Source organism: Gymnogyps californianus, chromosome 4 (genome assembly GCF_018139145.2).
Source record: "Gymnogyps californianus isolate 813 chromosome 4, ASM1813914v2, whole genome shotgun sequence".
Lineage (NCBI taxonomy): Eukaryota > Metazoa > Chordata > Aves > Accipitriformes > Cathartidae > Gymnogyps > Gymnogyps californianus.
The window spans coordinates 45,956,417-45,981,223 of NC_059474.1; the positions used below are offsets into that span (position 1 = coordinate 45,956,417).

A 24,807-nucleotide genomic window follows, 5' to 3' on the forward strand; every position below is an offset into this window, starting at 1 on the left:
TGAGTCAACTGTAGACAAAGCATCAACAAAAGAGGTAGAATTAATCTGAGGGTTGAATTTTTCACATAGACAATATGATTTAGCTCAAAGATAAGGGGAAATTTAATATTTTACAAATTCAGTTAATAAGGCACATTAGGGGAGTGGAAAGTTTGAAACAGTTCTTAGTTATCAAGCTATAAACATACATAGTGCTACAGGGGAAATAACTTGAAAGCTTGAGGAACTGGAGAAAGAAGCTCAGTAGTACCAGGGCAAGCAGAGAAGATCTAGGAAGTAGCTGCAAATTCTAATAATGATTGTGGAATCTATCAATGAATCCTACACGGTGGCGCAACACACAAAGGAAGTCCATCTGGATTAGGGGTTCACTCTGCAGTCTCCCACTCTGTAAACTGTGTCTTTGTGAGAGTAGTGCTAAATGGAAACCTTGTAGTCATTCTTTACCCTCTCTGTGTGTTTGCTCCCCAAAAGGAGGACCCTTCTGGTCCATAAATGTGTTGCTTTTGAAAAAGAAGCTCATAGGAACTTCTGGGAAAGATGGAGGGGAGACAGTAAAAAGTCTTTTTCTGCATCTTTTTTGCTTTAAACAGTGGATTTTACAGCATTTTTGTTCCAGAGGGAATATGAAGAATGAAAGATTGAGAGATTCAGTTCAGACAGTTTAAATGCTCGGAAGCTTATTTTGTTCAACTACCACCATTGGCAACAGCAACTACTGTTGATATAAGTGCCTCTTTAGAAAATGTGCAGGTACTATCAAACCTATATCCTCCACTTCTTTCCTCCTCTGTTCATACGTCCCTCCCAAAAAAGCTAGGAGTCCATAAATGTAGCCACTACGTATCTTCAAACTAGGAAACTCCCAATCCTTTACGTACATACAAGGTATGTCATGTGCCCATACTTCTGCTTCATCTGTATCCTCATTCAGCTCCGCTGCTATATTCTAACTCAAAAGGATCTGTGTTTGCGGGCTTTAAAATGTGCTAAGCAGTAAGGATTCCCAACTGTGTCTGTGGAAAAGCACCTACAGAAATTATGAAGTAACTGCCAGCACTCCACAAATACACTTAAGTTTTGCTGTCATTGAAATCTGGCAAAGACCAGATGTTCTGAGGTGTATATGACATCTTTTAATCCAGGTCATTTTGGAATTCATGGAGAAAATATTTTGAATTTTGAAGTTCTTTTTCAGCTCAGTGTTATGAAGTTTAATTAATAATTAATTGCACATTTAAATGTAGCTAAAATAATATTTTTCGTAATGTACTGAAATCTATGATTGTTTCTAACCTTGTAATATATGAGTACATATGCACACACGCACATATATAAGAAATCAGTCTTGAAAACTCTCTTGTTTCTGGAATCAATTATCCTGCATGCCTTTTCCCTTGTCAGCTGACAATGCAATACAAATGCTGCTTGACCAATTTATTCAATTGATGCTCCAAATCTTTTCCTCTTAGGTAGCTTGAGTAAAACTTCACAAAGCTCTCAAACTAAAAATGCCACTCAACAGAAGAAAAGATTATATCAAAAAACATTTCCACTTCAGTGTGGCTGTTTAGAAATGAAAATTCTCTTCAAATGTTATCTAAAACATGAGACTGCAGCCAGCCTTTGTAGTGCTATAAAACTATAGCATCAGTAAAGGAAAATTCCTTATGTTCTACTTGTCTTTTCCCATTAGCTCAGTAAATGGCCAGAACCTGACTTAAATAAGTCTAGTCAGCTCTACTGAAGCAAAGGTAGTTTTGCTAAACTGTAAATGTTGTTCACACTGTAAGTTTTTTCCCTTTTGCTTGTGCAGAAGTCATTACAGGCATATTTACCTTTGGGGTAATATGATCTGTCCATCTGAAGTGGCCAAACCAACTACTATTATAAATAAATAAATAACAGTTGTACTTGTCTCCTAGTACCTATCTGCTTTTAAAAATTCAGCATGTATCAGTATGTGAAAATACATGACACAATGAAATGTATAAAAATGTAATCAACTATAAGAAGAAACTAATTCCTGCAATTATGGCACATCATCTGTTGTACCCAGTGATTAGAAGGTATCTTATCTTAGCGCTGCCTTAATTACTCATTGGTTTTCCAAATAAACCAAACTATAAAGATTCATTTATTAGCTTTGAGGCAATCTTAGAATTATGTAATTAACCATTTTTCTGTATGTTTGCTAATAAACTACCAGAGCACAATTATTTAAAAAAATTGTGCTGGATCTGGCTTAGATGGAGTTAATTTTCTTGATTGCAGCCAGAATGGTGCTGTGTTTTAGATCTATGACTTTGGAATAGTGAAAATTTGTTTGGAAATTTTCATTTGTACATTTTTATTTTTAAGCATTTAGAATAGATTTTTATTCATTACATTTAAGCTTTCCTATTTGATGTTGTGTTACAAACCTATCTTCTAATTTTTAGTAAAGTTGAGATGCTTGTATGATCATATGAATCAAAGACTTTAAGGAAACTTCCAAATCTACACAGATAGACTGTTTTGTCTGTATTCTTTCCATGGGTTCCCAAATGTCAGCATGCAACATTTTCTTGTGGATAAAATATCCAAACTTCCATCTTAACAGAGCCGCCGCCACCACCACCAACCCCCACCTCCCGTATTATCTACAAATTAGAACACAGCAACTTACCATGACATGCCTGATTTTTTTTCCCATGATAATCTTATATTTTCAATACAAATGTAATCTCTGGTGCTTTTATGTGCCAAAAATCATATTTTATCATATTTTTTAAATTAAAAAAAAATCTTTTTTTGGTTCAGTCTAATATTTTTGTAATTTGGGTCAGTAGTAAAAAAAGGAGAGAAAGGAATTGTGGTAAAGTTCAGTATTAGTTCTTTTGAATATTCACATATCCCCAGCTATAAGAGTATGTGAACTTCATTTTTAAAATGAAGAAAAAGATCTTTTGAGACTATTTTGACATATGTAACTTATCACCTTTCTAGTCCTTATCTCTGCCTCGTTATTCATTTTCTACTAGTGCTGACTATTTCTTTTGGCATATATAAATTTGGCTGTGCATTCTATATGACATCTACCCACCTTGATGTTACCACATTTTCTGGAGTGCCAGATGTTCTTAATCCTATCCTACTTTGTACTGACATTTAGGACCATCTTTAGGAATGTCTTTTGTTCATTTTGTATGTGCAGTTAGCCCTTTCTTTGACTTCTATTGCTTTAAAAATGAAGTGATTTTTTTTTTTTATTAAATTGCTAGCTCTCCTTCCCTACCAGGTACAAGAAAGAAAAACACATTTGCTGCCAACAGTACAAATATAGTTTTGCTGACAATAAGTTCCTTTATGATATATGACAAATAGTTTCATAAGCTCCTGGATTCTAAAAATCTAGAAATTAAGGTGCTTTCTTTTGTCTTAAAATTTCTTGGATTATTTTCTTGTGAACACTGTAATAACTGGACAACAAGTTGCAATAATTAAAAAGTGTATTGTATATACACATTGCAAGTGTTCCACAAGAAAGCCCTCAGACAAAATTAGGAACAAAATTAGGAAAACAAAGTTCAAAGGTCAAAGATTGTTATAGTACCCAAAAGAAAGGCACCATTTGTGCTGGTGAGCAATAGCTATTGGGCAAAATCCGCTTAGCCTTTTGTTATCATCAAACAACCATTTCTGAACTGCAGAAATTAAAGAAAGGTCTTTTCTCAGCAACCTGCCAGAAAAGAACTATTCTAGGCAACAATAATTTTGTGAGTCCTGAGAGAAAGACTGGTATGCCCTTGCAATGCTGACAGTTTTTGAAATCAGAAACACTTCCAAAATGAAAAGTGTGTATTTTATCTAGAGGTAAATATTTTATTTGTGCAATATACTACAGTAATTGTAATAGAAAATGACAATAAAAAAGAAATTATGTATTTTTAAATTACTTAAGTAAGGAAAATTAATTCTGTGATGGTTTAAACGGTATGAATGCAAGGCCTCTGAAGTAAAGTAAATCAGTGTGAACAATCTTCCTTAGAATCACCTGTGTATGGATATAAAGTGAAGAGTAATTTTAACAAAGGAAATAATGGTTGCAGTGTTGTATGTTAAGCTCTTAGAAAATCCTTAGTTAGAGGGAAAAGTGCATATTTTTTTTGTTGTGCTGGTGACAAAATCTCAAAGGACCAGTGAAGGCAATTGAGCTATACAGCTAAGAAAACAGTTCTTAGACCAATTTTCCTTTTTCCTTTCCTTAATTGTTAATATTTCCTTCTCCAGAGCTACTGTGGATAACTTAATTTCATCAGAAAAAATGTTTGGTATATAACACACTTCTATTTTGGAATTTTGTTTAAATGGTAATACTTTCCCATGTTGCCAGATTAGAAGCTTTTAACAGGATCAGGGTCTACCCTGATCCTCTAACAGACTGTTCTTGGGCAGTTAATGCATTTACTTTGAGTCCCAGAAAACTTTTGGTCAGCAGATTTTATCAAACTTTGTAGTAATAGAGCTTTATCTTCCTGAGTTTATTTTTTTACATAAATTTTGAAAAAATGGTCCCTAATGCATAGAATGCTGAGTGGCTTGAAACACAAATGACAATACTGCTGTTCGCTTCTTGTACAGACAATTTTCATTGTAGCTTATCTAATTCTCTTCTTTTACTTGCTTTCTGAGAACATAATTTTCCTTAAGTATTTGATCTCAGATATCTCTTTAAAAAATGTCTATTGACTTCATGAGGGTAATCTGAGGGCCAGAAACAAAAAGGAAAGAAGATACCTGTTTTTACATCATCATCATCATCATCATCATCATCATCTTCTATTCTGTTGATCTTTCTGAACTCAATAAATACAGCTTTACGTTAATATAGTCATTTTAGAAAAAGTATAATGAAATTTATCCTCATTTCTAGGAAAAATTTTCTTAAGCTTTTCTTTTTTCATCTTTGTAACCAGTGCTTAGATATTTCCTCTTTTATAATGAATGCAGTTGCAGTAGTAAGCAATATATATGGCTTGTCTAAAGGAAGTAAATAACATACAGGAAGTCAGGTTGTTAATTTACCGCTTGTTGGCAGCTCCACACTAGCATCTTGCTTGGCTATTCTTTGTGCATAGGAGATGCAAACTAACTTGCTCTATCTGAAGGGTGGAAAAAAATGATACCTTGCAAAAACAATTTTGAAGATGCAGTGTCAGAATTCACATGTCTTTGGAACTTTGTATGGAATATCTGGTCCATTATTAATTCATACTTTACTTGACTAGAACTTCCCATCAAAATAAGATTGTATCTTCACTAATTTTTATAGCTGCAGATCTCAGTATTATCTTTCAATCTGAATAACTACTGGAGATGCAGTATTATTACAGGATGAACTGAAGGTTTTCAAATCCAGCAAATGAATATAAACTTTTTTCATACAGGGCTGCCCTAAGTCCTGCCTTGAGCTTCAGTTCTTCTTCATGAATTTTTTTCTCTTGTGACCTTTGCTTTAGTATGTTTTGCACAATAATCTTGTATAAATCTCACAGTATTATAAAGGCAATAAATAAAGGTAAGACAAGTTGGGCCTAACTGTGATACAGGTAATTCGAGTAATAGTGCCTCAGTAGGCTTGAATTTCTTCCTGGGTTATCCATGCAGGACCCACGCTCTAGAATGAAAAATTGTGTAACACAGGTGGTGTACCATTCCCTTGCACAGCTTTCATAGTTTCTGTCTGCACAAACATAAATACTTTTAAAATTAATCTTTTAAAAACAGGAAAATTCCTAAACTTTTTAAATTGGTAGACATAGCGTGATTACTAGCCCCATTCCATTATATTTAGTATTTCTTGAAAAATATTTGTTATAATTTGCAAATACAATGTCTGAATGAGAGATATTAAAAGTCGTATGATATGATTCCATCTTGATATTTTGCAGTAGACTACGGTGTTAGTTCTAACAGACTATGTCAAATACTTTAATAGTGACATAAAAATGTAGTTCACTAAGATATGGTGATAAACAAAGTTACGTTTGGAAAATTCATTTGTAAGATTTGCATGCAATTCTTAGAGCTCTGCAAAACCCTAAGAAGATAAAAATGAAAGGCAGACTCTGAAGAGCTCTTATTTGTCTTTTTGATGATTCTCTAGCCTTGAGAAAATATTGAAGCTGATAGTTATGGTTGGAAGAATACACTTCTTGTGGAAAGCAAAGTGAATTCATGGTTTTCTGCAAAAGCTACCCTTTGAGAGCTGTGAAAACCATCTTCAGAGATCCCTGAAAATTCTGGGAGGGACATCCTCTCTGCTTTTAGCTCTGTTTTGCATGGAGACTTATACAGCATTCTTCTGTCTATCCAGGCACTTGTAGCAGTGCTAGCTGCTCCTGTAAGCAGTCATTTTAATTTCTGACCACAAAGGGCAGCTTTAACAGCCTCTGCAGCTATGTGATACCTGAACTTATTATAACGGCTTGGAGAAACAGACAATCACATTTCAAGCATAGTTGTAGCTCTTACATCCTGATACAGTGTTAGTCATTTAAACTTCAATTTTCCAAATCTGTGCAAATTTTTATAAGGCTGTATTTTGGATATTATGCTTTCATTCTGATAGGATGCTTATGGTGAGCGTGAGGTTCTGTCATGGTTTAACCCCAGCCAGCAACTAAGCACCACGCAGCTGCTTCCCCCTCCCCCCTCCCAGTGGGGTGGGGAGGAGGAAAGGAAAAAAGTAAAACTTGTGGGTTGAGATAAGAACAGTTTAATAAATAAAGTAAAAATAAAAATACACTACTAACTAAGAATAATAATAATTGTAATGAAAAAGAATACAACAACAAAAAAAAGAAATAAGAAAAGACAAGTGATGCACAATGCAATTGCTCACCACCCGCTGACCAATGCCAGAGCCACGATCCGCCCCCCCTGGCCAACTCCCCCCTGTTTATATACTGAGCATGACGTTCCATGGTATGGAATACCCCTTTGGCTAGTTCAGGTCAGCTGCCCCGGCTGTGCTCCCTCCCAGCTTCTTGCACACCTGCTTGCTGGCAGAGCATGGGAAACTGAAAAGTCCTTGGCTTAAGATAAGCGCTACTTAGCAACAACTAAAACATCAGCATGTTTTCAACATCATTCTCACACTAACTCCAAAACCCAGCACTGTACCAGCTACTAAGAAGAGAGTTAACTCTGTTCCAGCCGAAACCAGGACAGGTTCAGATTGTAGGCACCTAGATTTAGGTGTGAAATACAGTGTCTCCATGGGTGTCAGCTATCTTCTGCTATAGTTAATGGAGATTTAGTCTATACAGATAGTGGAGTCTAGAAGGCAATTTTGCTCACCCCCTACAGGGCTCTGGCGCTGGTCATCTTAACAAATTCTCTAGACTCTGTTGACTGTATGGACTAGATCTCTGCTGGCAAAAATAGCAACTTAGATGTTTAACTCGTATGCAGACATGCATAGTTATGCATAGAAATGTAGGTGTCTGCAGGAAAGGAATAGTACCTGTAGAGAGTGATTTTTGTAGTGAGGTGTTGTGGTGAGGCTGAACAGTCATAATGGCAATTCTTCAACCTCCTTAGTGCCTACTGATATGATCGTAGAGGAGGGAAGCAGCTGTGCTTGATTAGGACTGCAGAAATATGTTTTTTCTTGCTTATTTCAAAGCAGTAAGGATGTAAATACAAACAGATTGATATTTTTATATACTCTGGAAGATACAGGGTTAAGCCATGTATTGTTTTTGTCATTTTTTATTTCCTGTATCAATTTTTAATAAACTGATGAAAAGACCAGATTATAAAAAATACAGTGCTTAAAATTACACTGGCCATTGTGGCAGTGTACTCATTTTGCATGTGTGCTTAATCTAAAGTACCGCTTTTTTAATTTTAAGGTGTATTACTTGAAATCCTTATCAGAACCACCCAAAATCCGGCTCTGTGTGGCTTGAGATCTGGCACTGCTATTCTAAATGATATATGATACTGAAATACGAGCATTCAACTATCCAATTCATCAAATGTGTCAAGAAAATGTTTATCTTTAATCCTAAGAGGACAGAGCTTGCTTAACCCTTGAGAGGACAAGGAAAGGTCATCACTTTAAAGGATCCTACCATTTGACCTGAAAAAGCATGGGTGGGCTCCTCACAGGCAAATTTGGAAGATATATGATTGTGCAGAGAGGAGCAGTGAAAACATTTGGAGCATTAGGAATGAAGCCCAGAATATGTGAGGCAAAAATGATTTTTACTCATCCACTTCTGGTATTAGAAGAAAAAACAGTCAAAGGAGAGATGCCCTCGTGCATGTTTTTCTCCCTATATTTCAACTGCAGGCTGAGATATTATACCTGCTATATATACACTTACACATGTATGCATATTTACGTTACGTAACACATGCACTTTTTATACCAAATAATACACACCTCCATTAAAACTCTGCAGACTGGAAGCAAGTAAACTGCAGTATGTGAGAGTCCTATTTCATGCAGTCTCAGCACTGCATCTGTGTGGTTTTATCCCTCCCTCTGTCCTGTAGGATTTAGATGACAGAAGGGTCTGAAGACAGGGGAATTCTTAGATGCTTAAGGATGTTTTGCTACACACCTATACACAGTCATAACAAAATGGTAGCATAATCCTTGTCAGTTTTAATCAGTTTCATTAAATATGAAATGCAACAACTCACAAGATGGGTGTTTGCCCTATGGCTACATCAACTGCCTTCAGAGAAGGCTGGACAATATACAAACTCCTTGCGTAATGGCTATGCATTTTGGTTTGAAAACAAAGTCAACACTTCCCAGATAAGGAAGAGATATTAGAATGTGGCACTGCTGAAGTTCAGGCAATAATTACCGACTTTCTGGCACTGGGAATAAATTTCTCATTAAGCCTTTCCCCAATACTAGAAAATAGGAAAAATTTTACTTAGGTACTACTGGGATGAAGATGGGGAGCTATGCACATAAGTGTGACATCTTGTGACCAGGATACCTTGAAGTAACAGATATATAAGAACAGTGAGATATTTAAGAGGAAAAAGGAGTTCTTGTCCATTCCTCAAAAGCAAAATATTCCCATTGTGCTATGCAATAGCCAAAGCTACTTAGGCTGAACAGGCTTGATAAGGAAAGAACTTGACAGGAATTTTATATAAAACCAATGTTACTTTTTAAAAAACATAATGAACTATTTTTCTAAGGTAACAGGGGGATTTGATCTGGTTTCAAAGTAGCTCACCACCTTAAGGACGGTGATTGAATAAGTGTTTTGGACTTGTGAAAGGGAGCTAGCTATATAAATCCTGTTGTGGTAATATACTCTGCACTTGCACCTTGTTTCATAAGTGGAAGTCTTATATGTTGTATACCATGTGAGGATATATATTAAAAGAAAATTTGTTTTTACCCTTTACACCTGTCACAAACAATGGAACTTAAGGTGATGGAAATTTTGTGAAAAATAATGTGAAAATTGGATGTGATAAGAGAGAGGAGAGTAAGACCTGTAAAAACTGGTTATGTGGATGTATAACGATAATACCCAGTAAGATTTCCAAAATTAATACCTTTTAAAATAGGAGTTTAACATTTGTGCTTCATGGCATAAGCTACTTCTAAATGATGGGAAAGTTCCTGTGAGCAAGTTATTCCAAACCCACTTGTTGAAAGATTTCTCGTACTCTGAGGCATTTGATACTCTGATGAAAGAGAGAGGAGTAGTTTTGGCAGAGCATTAATGGGACTTGCTATATAGATTCCTTTGTTTGTCAGCTTGGCAGTAAGAGTTTTCAGGTTAACAGTTTTGCAGTAGTTAGGGAAATAGGATAGTGATAATTATGATAACTATTTTGGGAAAAAAAATTATACAGTTCATGGGTTTAGTGTTCACTGGTTTTGTGTTATATACAGGCTTACAGTTGCATAAAACTAGGACCCAAATCCCATATTTTAAATACATTTAAAATGCTTTAAAAATACTTTTAAAAATCAGGTCTTGAATGTATATTGTGAAATAATAGAAGAAGTAATAACTTATAACATGTTGTTAACTTAGTCATTATAATTATTCTACTCTTAAATATGTAGGTGGTTTTTTTCATTAAAATGAGGAAAATAAGGCACTCATCCATATAAGCTTTACTTCATTTTTTTTTTAAAATGCATTTTGCAATTAACACTTTTTAGGATATTCTTCCTGTCTCTTTTAAGTTAGTTTGGACAAGTCATTTTTATCTACCTCAGTTTCCCTTTGTTTGGGTACTGTAAAGCTCATTAGCTTTTATGGAAAGCTAATGACTCCCTGTGGTGGGCTGACCCCAGCTTGCAGCTGAGCCCCCACCTAGCGGGAGCAACGGCTACTTTGGAAGGAGTTTTATTGTTGAACATGATGTTATATATCCTGGAATATCCCTTTGGTCAGTTGGGGTCAGCTGTCCCCGCTATGTCACCTCCCAACCTTTTGCCTACCCCCAGCCTACTTGCGGGGAGGGCAGAGTGCGAAACAGAGAAGGCCTTGACGCTGTGCAAACACTGCTTAGCAATAACTAAAACACTGGTGGGTTATCAATGCTTTTGTTCACAAATCTAAAACACAGCACCATACAGGCCGGTATGAAAAAAATTAACTCCATCCCAGCCAAACCCAGTATGCTACTCATACAGAAAGTGCTATAGAGTTGCTAAGTATTATTATTCCTATTTCCTTTAACTATTTGTCACAATGTATGGTTTAAAATCTTGAAAATTTAGGATTAAAATCTTTATTATTCATTCATATGGAGTGAATGAAGAAAGAATCTCAGATTTCACAGTTCTAGCATTTACTCCAATTGGAGTGATATGCCCACAGGCTACAGATTCCCACTTGCATTAACTGTAAAATAAATTATTGGAAATGTAAAGATTTGCTGTCATGTCGTGCAGGCTTGAGTTGCACAGGATCCCAATATGCACTCTGACAAATGGCTTTATATGCTGTCTGATATTGTGCATGATTTCACTGCATAGAAGAGACATGAGGGTTGAGATTCTCATAAATATTAACCAGGAATTAATGAACAGTGGGAGGCTTCTGCATATCAATCTATATGAGAGGAAACTTTGCATTAAATACACCACCATCTATCTATAAATCATTTGGGAAAAGTGAAGGTACTCTCAAGTATCACTTGTTGTTTTCCAACAGCCTAATCATAAAAACCAGGCTAACAGTACCTAGGTGACAGATACAATTTCATCGCATGATTATGAATGGCTGTATTTTTTAAATCCTTTTAGAAAACTAAGTGCTTTTGAAAAGTTATAAGATTATGGTAACTTTGGGGTTGAGTTCAGCTATCCACAGAACATATAGTAGTAGTGCAGACTTCTTTACTCAGATTTAATAGCTTTGCTTTATTTTGAATGGAAAAAAAAAATTAGGATAGTGAAATCTCAGCCCATGCACTTGCTGATTTGGTTTACTGAGACCTCCAACAAAACTCTCTTCCTAATATAGATTTTGTGAAATGTTCCTGTTACACTAGGCCTATAGACACCACTGGAGGGACAACATTTTGTTACAGCTCTGGCAAATTACCCTCTTTGATCACATATGGCTTTTTTGGGTCCCCCAATCCACTAACCTGTGCAATCCAAAGCTGCCTTTAGCCTTAGTGACTTGCAATACTGTTTTCTGACAAATTTGGTAAGTATTGTTTTTTTACAGTTGCTCTTGCCTCCTCATCAGAAAGACAAAGGCCAACCTGGCAATGAAAGCAGAGTTAATAATCTGACGCTGGCATGCTGAGAAGGTTCTTAATACTGGACAGAAGGGAAGTACAGACAGATTCACCTGGTGGTTAGAAGGCACCAATTAGGTTATTGGACAGTGGGCTAAAATTTATTTGCAACTGATCATTTCTGTGTGCAAGCAGGTAACTGTTCTGAAGCAGTTCTCCATGATCTATCACTGTTCCTCCAACCTATCCACCATGATCTTCTACATTTAGATCAATAAACATCAAAGGAATGACCATCCCAGCCTTAGAACGTCTTTCTTCCCAAGTGAAATTATAACTGTTACAGTTGTATAGCTGTAACCTTATACAAGCAATTCACAGACTTCCTGAATGTGGAGACCAATGTGTTATCAAGGGGGACGTTTATTTTGAAGATATATGTGTGTGTATGAAAGATCAGTAATTGTAACAGTTATTAGTAACTCATGTGTAAAATTCATAATTAATTAAGACCAGAAACAGCGTCAGATTAATTTTTAAAAAAACAGCTTTTTTCTATACAGTGGATGTAAAAGTGGCATCTGAACCTCAGGCCTGCAGAAAGAGAGATTCCTTTGAATACTACTTTTTTTCTTGTGTGTGTGTATGGTCTAAGGTATTGTGTCAAATCACAATTAATTTCATGAGATTTGAAACACTTGGCTGCTTCTTAAAATCTCAGCATCAAATGACTGAGTAGTATAAGATTAAAATCTACTGTACTTATGCAATTTTGATTGTATGAACAAAGCCAAAAAATGGGTGTTTTATATATTCACGGGCTAGAAGAGACCACGAGAACATCTTGTCTGACTTTCTGTGTACACTATAGATTTTAAACATTTCAAATAGTCATCCAGAGATTCAGATAATGAATCTGATATTTCTAAATCTACAGCTACTTGGGTTTGGCCAAATCTTCCAAAAAAGAGCATAGACTTTGCGTGGAGATTCCCACCTAAGAAAATTCATCACCTCTGCGGTAGTTTGTTGCAGTGGTTTATTATCCCCTTTGTTAGAAAAAATTACCTATTTCTAATTTAAATTTGTCTGGTTTCAGTCTGCAATCATTATTATAATTCCTCTGTGAAATTAAAGACAACATTACTAAACAGTATGTCCTCTCCATTCAGGTATTTATATGCTGTAAATAAGTCATATCTCAATTATATTTTTCATAAGCTAAATATATTGGACTCTCTTAGACTCTTGCTTAAAATCATTGTCTCCATCCCTCAAATAATTTTCAGATTTTTCCTTGCCCCTAATTTTTTAATATTCATTTTTAGAAGGGCAGAAATAAAACAACTTAAAGCATTCTTAATTTGGTCTCCCCAATGTAGAATACAGATATGAGACTGTTGCATTATTCTTACTCACCTCTCTCTGTATATTCCTCCAAGGACTGTACAAGGGCTTTTGGATCTTTTTTTTTGACTCATTAGACTCAGATCTCATATTGACCTGCATGTCTGCTATGATCCTTAAATCCTTTCATAGTCACTGCTTTTCAGGATATTGTTCTATATGCATGTCCTGCATTCCTCATTCACATGTAAAGTTGCTCGATTTTACACTTGGCTACGTTTGAACACATTTTGCTTAAATGAGCAACTGACTAATATAATGACTTTCCTGTCATTATTTACAACCTTAGTGTCATGGACACATATTTACATCTAAATCGCCTGTGAAAATTTTGTGAAGTATCAGAGTTGGTACCAAGCAGAAGCAAAACTTCCCGGCAAAATGATTCTGCATTGACAACTACTTTTTATTGGAGAGAAGTTATTTTTTGTTCAGGTATCAGTTTTTATTCCAAGAAAGGTATGCCCTCCTGATATTCAGTTACCTTCAGCGAAGTCTTCTAATAAAAAAATTAAATTAGGTTTGTCTGACAAAGTTCATTTTTCCATAAACCCATGTTGACTGCATTGTGTTTGCATTTTTCTGTGGTTGGTTCTCGTATCATCTATTTTATTATTTCCCTGGGATATGCATCAAGTTATTCAGCTTAGCTGGGATACCTGGCTTTATCTTATGACTATGTCAACAATCTTCTTCTAGACTTTCCAAATTTTCCTGTTATTCTGAGATGTATTACAATGTTAAGAGCTAGTCAACTCTTTCAAAATTATCAGGAACAAATTATCTAACCTGACAGATACATGTTCCTATAAAAACTCTGTTTATCATCTTCCTCAGTTGCTAGTGGCTTGGAAAATATTTCCTCATCTTTAGGTAACAAAAGTATAATTTCTCATTCTTTGGGGTTTTTTTTTGGTTTCTGGTTGGTTTTGTTTTTTTTTTTTTTACTCTACCAGACATGGAATCCTTAGCTTTCCTTATCAGTTTTCTTCACTTCCCCTTTTCCCTTCTGTATCTTCCCTCCAGAACTTCCATTACTTTTTCCATCCTTACGCCTCTGCCTAGCAATTCTCATAGACTAAAAATCAGTCACACAAACCTCACAGGCACATGAACAGACCTCTCACTTGATTTGTTGAGCTTCTCAAAACCCCAGCCGCACAGCTCTCACTGAGACAGGCAGACAAACAAATATATCAAACACACAGATTGCCAAATCCTTTTACATCCAAGAAGACTGGCAGCTTTGAAACTATTTTTTTCCCCACTTCTTTTTCATCTGTATTATTGGGATGTTTAGGTATTTCTGTCTCTGAACAGCTTTACTGAATTTTAATTGGGGCACTGAAAAGCTACAGGCAATATGACAGGCTGAGAAAGAATTATTTGAACAATAGTATTGATAAAATCCTATTCTAATAAATTACTTTTGGCAGCCATACTTCTGGTTCTGGGGAACGGTAGGTCCTTCGTGAAGGTTTACCAGCTTCCCACTTTGGATCTTCTCTCCCACCCAGGTCCAAAGTTCTGTCTAATTTTAATATTCACAAATATTATTTTGACAAAGTGATTTCCTATATTCTTATTCAAAATTATCTATTTTAGTTGTCTGTACTTGCTCTCATCTGTCTTTTTAGGACCTCAGATGCAATGCTAGCCTGTAGCATGATCAGTTAGAAACCATGTTGGGACTTAGATAACCTGTATTTTCACCCAGACTTTGCCAACGGATCATTATATAGCCTTAAGCAAGTCATTCAGCTTCTTTCTTCACTTGCTGTAATATATGTGAAGTGCTTTGAAATCAGTAAGTAAAAACTGCTACTTAAGTTCAATGTACTATTCTGCTCACATAGCTGATCTTTTAGTGTACTCAGCTGCAGAAACATTATTTTCTAGGCTAACTTTACATCTGTGTCCAAAGTAGTGGTTTTTAAAGTTTGAACTAGAAAACATTATAAAGCAAAAGGTCTTTAGCATGTTAACATTACAAGAAAGTAGAATTATATTTTTCCATGGCTAGAGAAATTGCTACTTAAAGGAAGGAAGGGAGGGCATATCTCACAAAGCTGTGTTTTCAAATTCAGAAATAAGCAGAACACAATGAATAGCATGGATAGTTGTAAATAATTTTAAGTCTACAAAGTTAAGAAGATTTAAGAACATTAAAATGAACAATCACAGAAAAAAAATTGTATTAAACTGCCCCTTGCACACTTTAAAAGTAAGATGCATTGTAAATGGGTATTCAGGTATAGCTGATTATCAGAATATATATGATTAGCTGCTGCAGCAGGAGATTATAAAATCAAGTATCTTAATAGCTTCAGAGCCAGGGACAGTATATCTCCTAAGTGCAACCAATACAGCACCAGGATAAGGTTGTCACAATCTTGAAGCCAGTTTCTTTAGTTTTCAGGTAAACTCAATTACCAAAGCTGAAGCCACTATTTAAATTGCAAGAACAATCTATCCAAGATACTGTAAGCTTTTTACTTGTGGCTTTTGGACTGGGAACTAAATGTTACAAAGAGATAGATAAAGCTGCATAAGAAACTAGAATGCTTTGGAAATTTCTGGCTGAAATACTTGAGACATATGTTATCGGCTGGTTTATGTTTTAAAATGTGTTTGTTGATTCGCTCTAGAGTAAGGATGTGATTAACTCTGAAGATCTGGAGTCCTGTGCTGTAGACAAACATCCTTTTTTTAAATCTATCTGTGCTAGCGGGAAAGTTTATACCCACATTCTGCTCTGGCTCCTAAACTATTTCGTTCATACCAACCAGGTTAATCAACAGACACTATTTAAAGCATTTAAATGATTCCACAATAACTAAATTCATTTTAATGGCATACATTGGGGAATGCTTATGCAAACCTCTTAGCTGGCAGAATTCAGAGGATTTATCTGGCAGAAGGTACCACCAGATAATGAGAAGCTGGAGGACAAACCAATGGCAACATCCTCCTCAGTGGGGAAAGCTAGTTGTCAAGTGTGAGTCTTTCCACACCTTCAACTGGTGTAACACTTGGGGAAGGTGTGTAAGACCTTATCTTAAATTAAACTTTAGAGAATATATTCATGGTTTTGGTAATCAAGGGGTTTATGCAACCAAAGGTAACATAAGCGGAGTGTACCTGTTCAAAAACATACTATGCTGGGAATAATATTTGAGAAGCAAAGATTAATAACTTCTATATTCCTCTTGAAATCAATGACATTTGAATGCAAAAATATCACATAAATTGATCATTAACACTGCTTAATCAAGTACTCATAAGTAAGGCAGATTTCTTTGAATCAAACTGATTTAAATCCATTTTAATCGTGATTTAAATCAGCAAGTAAGAATTGCTGATTTAGATAATTGATGCTAATCTTGTTTTGCATTTTTATTTTACTTCAGAAAGAAAGGGTCATTTTCATCAGCTGGAATAATCTTTAAAATAAATAGAATTGCAAGCAACACAAAGATTTCTTCTTTTTGCTTGTCAGGTTGATATGTGATATATGAAAACAGTTGTTCAAGGGTTTGTCCAGTTTAAAATATATTTATTTAGATTCTTAAATTTGGTTTGTGGTAGAAAATGGTTAAAAATTAATTTTTTTTTTTTTTTTAATTACGTGTGTTTTCTCTCAAGTGGGATAGAAACTAGAGCACAACTCAAAATATACAGTAAAATTTTAAGTCTTTTTCCTGAGTTAAATAAAAGTACCATGAAATGTGATGGACACACATATACAATAAAATGTATCAAATATGTTTGAATGTTAAATGACTGATTTATTACAGAAAACAATTTTTAACTACGTTTAATACAGTATCTGAAAACAATAGGCCAAATACAAAAGTATTTATATATTTAATCATATAGATGGTGTCTGATGGAATTTTCAAAATCACATAATTGCTTTTGTGTATGTTTATGTATATGTGAAAATGTCACTTGGATGAAAGTCTGTGGTTTAAATACCTATATAAGTTAAAAACAGCTTTGTGAGAGCCTTTTCTTTCTCTTTTAAACAAGATTTCCTATTTTTCCCCGTTACTTTGTATTGGTACACTGGAGGAGAAAAATAATGTTTTCAAACCAAAGTCAGCTTACCAAACTCAAACAAAAAAAGTTTTCTTTGTGTTTGCTATTGAAATTGAGATCAAAAGTAATTAAAGGAAAAAATGTCTGCAATGTGTACTTACATTAAAATAGATTAAATAATATTGTAACAGCTGAAAATGAAGTATTTAATGTATTCAGTACCTGCCATCACATTGACCTAAAATGAGATATTTTCCCTTGCCTTCACATACCTTGCACTCATTAAAAGAGTGAGAATTGAGAAGAGTTCATAAGCATCATATTAAATTTTTAATTTATGCAAATGACATCACTAATTGATAGTAGGTTTATCTTTTAACACAGATATTCATAAACTTAAATGTAATTTAAGTACATTTCTTCTAAGAACAGACATTTAAAAAATCATATTGAGTAGGAGCAGACCTAAGTGAAAAATCCATTTTTCTTTGAAAATAATAATTTTTACTTATTCACCTCAGAAGTCAAGTAATTTTAGTGTATTCCTAATATTCACCAATTTGTGTTATTGAATTCATCTTCCCAGAATTATATAGATTAACTCACTTTTAAACAAATTTCTCCATGCTTGGATTAACCAGAGTAATTTTTGTCCTGTGTTACACTGTTCCGCAGTAATCACAGATTCTCCCATGTATCCAGTTTCTCCCTCTAAAAATACCCTAATCTCTCTTGCATGTACCAACCATCTTCTTGCACAGCAGTATGTCCACTTTTCTCCACGTTCCTTGTCTATGTTTTCTAGCCTGCCACCTGTACATGTTAAATCTAAGCCATAGGATGAATTCCTGCTGAGTTCACCCCACACTTCCCTCTGCAGGAGCATGGTTATCCTCCACTCAGCCATCAATCTACATCACATGAAGCCAACCCCCACATTACAACCTCTCCTCCTCAGATGTGGCCAATGGATTCCAAAGCAGTAACACCGGAGTAGGGCAGGGATGAAGAGAGGGCGGTCTGCGTGTAATTACATGAACCTAACTGTATTTGAAATAGGGCTGAAGATTGATTATACACAATAAACTTGACAGGTCAAGAAGTTTGGCTGAGTTTATATTGTGTATAACATTAACTCTAATGTAACTTTCTGTATTTGTTTTTGTTGCTTTTACATTTTCTGATTTTTTAGTGCTTGATTTAGCAATCCAGATATTTCAGTTTTGTTTTGCATTTGATATTAACGAAACCAACAGTGATGATAATGTCTAGCCCTCAGTCAATTCTCATCCAGAAAAAAGTCCTTTTAAAATGCACTGGGTTTTTTGGTTATTGTTTCACAGGAGAAAAGATTAAGTAGCAGATATGTATAAGTCATTGTCCAGAATGTTGTGAATGCTCTTGGACAGGTCACTGATTGTTGCTTTACATTGGAAACTGTTATGTAAAAGACAATCAATAAGCTAATTCTGTTGTCCTTTTGTAACCACTGCTCATGTGTGTAACGTTGGTTATTTAACACTGAGTTATACCACAAACATTTGAAATGTCAGAAAGTTGCTTGCTATTTAACCTTTTCTATTACAGGATGATTCTATACATAATACAGTACAAGTTTGTTTCTCATGACCAAAAATTGCTTACTACATAATAACGGAATCAGGAATTAACGACTTTATGCCTGCCCAAAAAGATTAAGAAAACGATAGTATTAGACGGCCAAAACAGCTAAAAATCAAATTCTGCCTGCTGATCCTAGTCTTCCTCTATGACAGAACAACAGACCTTGTGAATAGAAAAGTAGCAGTAATTGTCAAGTTATCTTGACATAACTTTTGTAAAGGCTCTCTCACCCTTTTTCTAACCAAGACAATTTAATTCATATTACATATATTTGTAAGTGGCTGAATAATCAAGGACAAAAATGATCTCATGATCAACTCAACTCATAATCGTGGGCAGTCTGATTCACACTGGCCCTTCTTTGGGTGGGAGTTGAACTAAAGGAAATCCAGAGGTCCCTTCCAATCAAAATCATTCTATAGTTCTGTGATCCTATGATACTGAAGCAGTATGCAAGGATTTTGGAAGGTGTGAAAGCTACTTAGATTATAAGCAAAATAATATACTTTCACATGACTCCATAATATTCAGAGCGGTGTTTTTTGCATATATACAGTCAAATGATTGTACAGTCAGAACTTATACATTAACATTAGAGAATAATCGTATAGTTTATATTTAAAATGTTATAAATATTCAGCTGTAGGATTTTAAAGTTTAAGCATATTATTTACATTCAGTGAAAATTCCTTGATGTATGGAAAAGCATAAAGGGTCATTTAAATTGTAAGAAATATAGGGCTTGGATAGTTGGGAGGCATAAACCTAAATCCTTTTACGATATTAATTTCTACTGAATTAAAATGAGGAAGATTCAGATAATTATCTGAATAACAATGAGCGCTGGGTTAAGTCGATGTTCCCAAGAAAGTCGAAGAACTATGTGAAGTGAATTAAAATATGTGGGATGTACTATCTATTGATATTTAATTTTTTTCTCCTTCCTGGCTTTTGTAAAAGTTATAACTAAATAGATATGCTCAGAGTAATGTTTACCTTTTCCCCCATGTCAGTAGGAAAAAAACACTTTTCCCATTAATCAGATAAAAGGTTTTTAGACATTTTATTTGATGCACTCTAAATTACATTTACAAGAACACTAAAATTTAAATATTATAAACTGCTTAATATCTGAAACCTCTGAAGCTGAGATATACAGCAATACATTGCTGCACATATTAACTCATCTACTTTGCTTATAATGGCTTTCCCCATTTGTGCATAATGCACACAGTAGTTCTGACTTTCTTTGATTTTGTGCTTTTCCTTCCAGGTTTGGATTTATTCTTCATAAGGATGAGCCTGTGCTCCAGAAAATTGATCTAGAAACTATGTCGTACATCAAGACAATTAGTTTAAAGGATTATAATTGCATTCCTCAGTCACTGGCTTATACACATCTTGGAGGATATATTTTTATCTGCTGTAAGCCTGATACCACTGGGGCTGTCCTACCGCAGCTTATAGTGGATAGCGTTACCGATTCTGTGATTGGATACAATGGTGACATAACAGGCACGCCACATATCTCTCCAGATGGACACTACCTTGTCAGCATTGATGATGCAAAGGGTCTCATGAGGATCCAGTCCATAACAATGAGAGGAGAAATACAGGATGCATTTGACATTCACACTAATTTGCACATATCTGATGTAGCTTTTCAGCCATCATTCACTGAAGCTCATCAATACAATGTCTACTGTAGCTCCAGCACACAAACTGATGTTCTCTTCATGGAGCTCTCCTCTGGCAAGGTTAAGATGGTGAAGAGTCTGAAGGAGCCTGTCAAGGCAGGTGAATGGCCTTGGAACAGTAAGAACCGTCTTATAAAAGACAGTGGCCTTTTTGGTCAGTATCTCATGACCCCTTCCAAGGAATCTCTCTTTATCCTGGATGGACGGCTCAATAAGTTAAATTGTGAAATCACTGAAGTTGAGAGAGGCAACACAGTAATTTGGGTTGGAGAAGCATAAGGATCTGTGTTAGATATTTACCGAATTAATAGTTTTACAGTACATTGCACTTAAATTACACCATTCTTCAAATTTACACAATTTTCATTTTAAATTGTTAGACCCTTCTATACCTGTTATTTCTTTGACTCAAACACAGTTTGAATCAACTTCCACATAAAAGTTATGAAAACAATGGCTATTTGATAATGGTACTCCTTATTAATTATCAGCTGAGATTGTGGTTTTTGACTGAAATTACTAAATATTGAAATTGATTATAAATATCATATGTTATTTTAAAGGAAGTAGGACAAAAAAACCCAGAAGCTTCAGGGAATTTAATACGATACTTTGCATTTGTAAATAGAAAACTTAAATATGATTCAAATTTTGGTTTGATTTGCTTCAGACACAAAATAAGACCTGTTGTACAACCTTTGACTCTTTAAACTGAAATGTTATGTCCTGTTCTGTCCAGTCCACTGTTTAATCTTTTTGTGCCTTGAAGCGAAACTCTCACATGAAAAGTAAAGCATAGAAATTGTATAATTTGTTCCTACTGTGGCTACAGGATTGCTTGTCATTGGAAAGAAACTTTTGGTATCAAATTTCTAGTCTCAAGTTGTGGAACATACATGGAGAGAAAAAAAAGGAGAAATTATATTTGCAGTGTTTTCTGATCACTGCGATTTGAGGAGTTTATTTTTATCGTGAGTCTTAGTTGAGAGAGCTGCTTGCAGAAGCTTAACCTTTTTTTAAAAAAAAATAGATGTTAGGTTTTTCAGCTATCACAGGGTTTCATCAGCAAGGAGTTGTGGTTCTACTAAAGAGAAATATTGCACTTATCCTTTCAGAGTAAACCACATTCTAAAAACCTGGCTTCACTTGTATCGTTGAGGAAACTGTATTCAAAAACAAACAAAATGCATTTCAAGAAACTGAAAATGCAAAGAACTGAAATCTAAACCCAGTAGATAACATTTTTGCTTATGCATTGTACCATTGATCCATATTTGTTAAACCATTTGGTTAGCTCAACAGGTTTTCTATTCCATGCATCCAATTGGATTAGTGCAAAAAACAAACAAACAACAAAAACTTTGTATTTTTTATAGTTTGTTTACTTAGAATTCTAATATTAACAATGGTTAAACATGTAAATGGGAAAAAAAAGATTCCTGGAAGTAGAATAACAAGTCAGTAGGATCAGAAAGCCAGCAGTAAACAACTATCCAGACTTAGAGCAATGACTTAAAAGTTTGGGAGTATTTTTATTTTTATTATGTTTTTGCTAAAGAATGCTTATAAGCTCTTAAACTGACCTCCATTTACTGAAGGCAATCAGAAAAAAATATCTTTTTTTAAACAAAATTTTACTGCAATTTAGATTGTGTAAAATTGCTTAGAAATCTGGAATTTTCTAGCATTGTAATCTTGTGTGCATTTAGCATCCTGCCCTGTGTGGTACAGTAGATCTCTCTTTAGCTTGAGCAAACCTCCTGGTAGGTAGATTTAACTAAGATAAGAGTCTGCTTACATTTCTAGCTACTGAATCTGTTTTCCTTTTTAATAACTTTTCTCCATTGTGAACAAACAAGAATCATGTAAATTGTCTGTTACTCACTTACTTGCAGTAGTCTGTCTCATGCATTTTTCTTCTGTAACTTACACCACGTGAATGTTCTGTATGTAGAAAATGCTTGACAAAAGGAGAATAAACCCCATAAATTTTAAACAGTCCTGACTTTGGTGAATGCTCCAATGTAGCCACACTGAAGTGGCATGTACCACAGACTTTATTTGAAAGCAAGGTAAAAGGAAGTTTATCTGCCTATTATTTTATATATATATAACAAAACGTATTTTTATATATATATATAAAATAATATATAGTGGGGGAAAAAAGCTTTTTAGAAGATCTTAAGTAACTGGAAATGTTTCCCTTGGCTGCTACAAAGAAAAGCTCACCTATTAATCAATTAGGCACAGAGTAATTATAGACACATGTCTATTCTCATGCCTAGCCTCTGGAGCCAAAATCCTCTAGTCTAGAAGCTGTACAAACGTACAAGTCCAAACCAAGAAGCATGCACTCCAGTAGCACAGCTAAACAACTCCCTATCCAGTCTGCTCAGTGTAGGTGGATTGTATGCTTACTTTGCCCTCTCCTTGCCTAACCATTAACATTAAAGATAAGAATTGAATCCCATGACGATAGTGAGATTCCCTTGACAAAGAAAGCTGTCCTGTGTTGTGCATGATCTCTTACAATCTCTATCAAAGCCAAGTCAGTTGTCAGTTTTGACAGTGTCTTATTCTTTTGTATTAGCAACACTTGGCAATCAGAGAAGCTTTAAATCTTGAATAAACTATGTTGCTCATTGTATGAAACAGGAGACCAAAATCTCTACTGATAAACTTAACAGATTTGACTATGTCAATAATAGCACAGTAATTTGTATAGTATAGAAACTGTCCCAATCAGTTTAGAATTCTTATTTGAAACCAATTTTTCTATTTCCACCCTAAGAATATCTCTGACTCTAGCTAAAGCAGTATGGTAAAGGAATATTGCCAATTCCCTGTATTTTGTTTAGCTAGTCCAGTGTAATAGCTCAAAGACCACAGTTTGTTTCTTTTCCATTGTTAAGGAACTGAAACAGGTTTCTGGTGTCCAGGAGTTGTTTGATCCCATTGAATAAATGAAAAATCAAACACTGTCTTCAGTGTTTCAAATTTCCCTTAATACAAACCCAGATGTAACAACAGTTGGTTTTGAATCCTGTCTTTCCTAATTGCTGTTGGCAGCAGAGGCAACGAATGCCTTCTTTTAATTTGTGGTAAACATTCATATTTTATTTCACAAGCTGTTACAAACTTTCAAGATTTAGGACTTTCTTACAGAAATACATTAAAGAAAAGTAGTGGAAGATAATGGAAATGTAATGGAAGAAGCCAAATGTACATGACGACCAAGTTCTGTTACAGCTGCTGAAAGTTTCCACTATGTTCCTGTACGCTAACGACTTTGAGAAGCGCGTGTGAGGACAAGACGGAGTGCTCTTCACCAGGGATTGTGATGATAGAGCTGCTTTTGCTAAGGTATTAAAAAAGTATATTATTTATAAGACATGGAGAAAAGGCTCTGTCAGGCTCTTTTAAGAGTCACCAAAGGAAAGAAAAAATGGTGCCAAAGTAAAAAAAAAAATGTTACTTTTCCCTTCAGTTTGGCAGTAGACATTTTTAATAGTCCCTGCCTGAAGGTATCTTTTAAACTACTTTTCCATACTGACAAACAGCTAGTTATTTGCTGCACTACTATATGTACATCAATCAATACGTACGAGGGATTAAAAACAGAATTTTTTTTTAAATGTTTCTCTTTTATGAACTAGTACTAGATTTGATCTTGCAATTTTTCACTTTTTGCATGTGGTCCAGAGTATCATCATCTGTCTTTATTTGTATACTTTCTGACTGCTTGGTTTATAATATCAAATTGTGAGAGATTGCTAGTTAAGCAACTGCAAAAATAGGTAAAGTGAGCTCAGAACAACCCCTTCAGTGCATTTAATTATATTTCCCATAAACAAATTATTTCAAACATCTAGACATATGGTGCCAAAGAGTTCATAAATCCAAAAATAATGTTTTTGCAAATAGGTAAGAAATATATCTTGTATAAGAATGTCTTTAAAAACTTCAATGGAAAAAATGATGAAACAAGTTTAAAAGAACTCTACATATTTTTGTAAGTGATATCAATGAGGTTAAAAGTGTAATTTTGAGTTTTTATTGAGCCTCCTGCTCACACCATCATTAAGTAAGGCTGTATTGTCAAATACAGGTTAAAGGGCATCTGAACATTTAAGACTATCATAGTATCACTTAGATTTTAAATAGTGACTCTTCATCAGCAGTTTCAACTTCTTTCAATTAACAGAATCTTCTGAGCTTGAATATGGTATTTCTTTGTGTTATTGAACAGCTGTTTTGTTACACTGAGGCAGTGTCTGCATTTCAGTTAGGAATGAAATATTCC

The 24,807-nt window shown here is 34.8% G+C and overlaps 1 protein-coding gene across 2 annotated transcripts in view; it reads left to right on the forward strand.

The window, feature by feature from the left end:
* FSTL5 (follistatin like 5) overlaps positions 1–20,988 on the forward strand; it is a 438,275-nt gene extending 417,287 nt beyond the window's left edge. For both annotated transcript variants that reach the window (XM_050895669.1, XM_050895670.1), the window contains one exon: positions 20,081–20,988. In XM_050895669.1, coding sequence (XP_050751626.1) covers positions 20,081–20,783 — 703 coding nt within the window. In that variant the 3' untranslated portion in view covers positions 20,784–20,988. The remainder of the gene's footprint in view (positions 1–20,080) is intronic.
* The last annotated feature ends 3,819 nt before the right edge of the window (positions 20,989–24,807 follow it).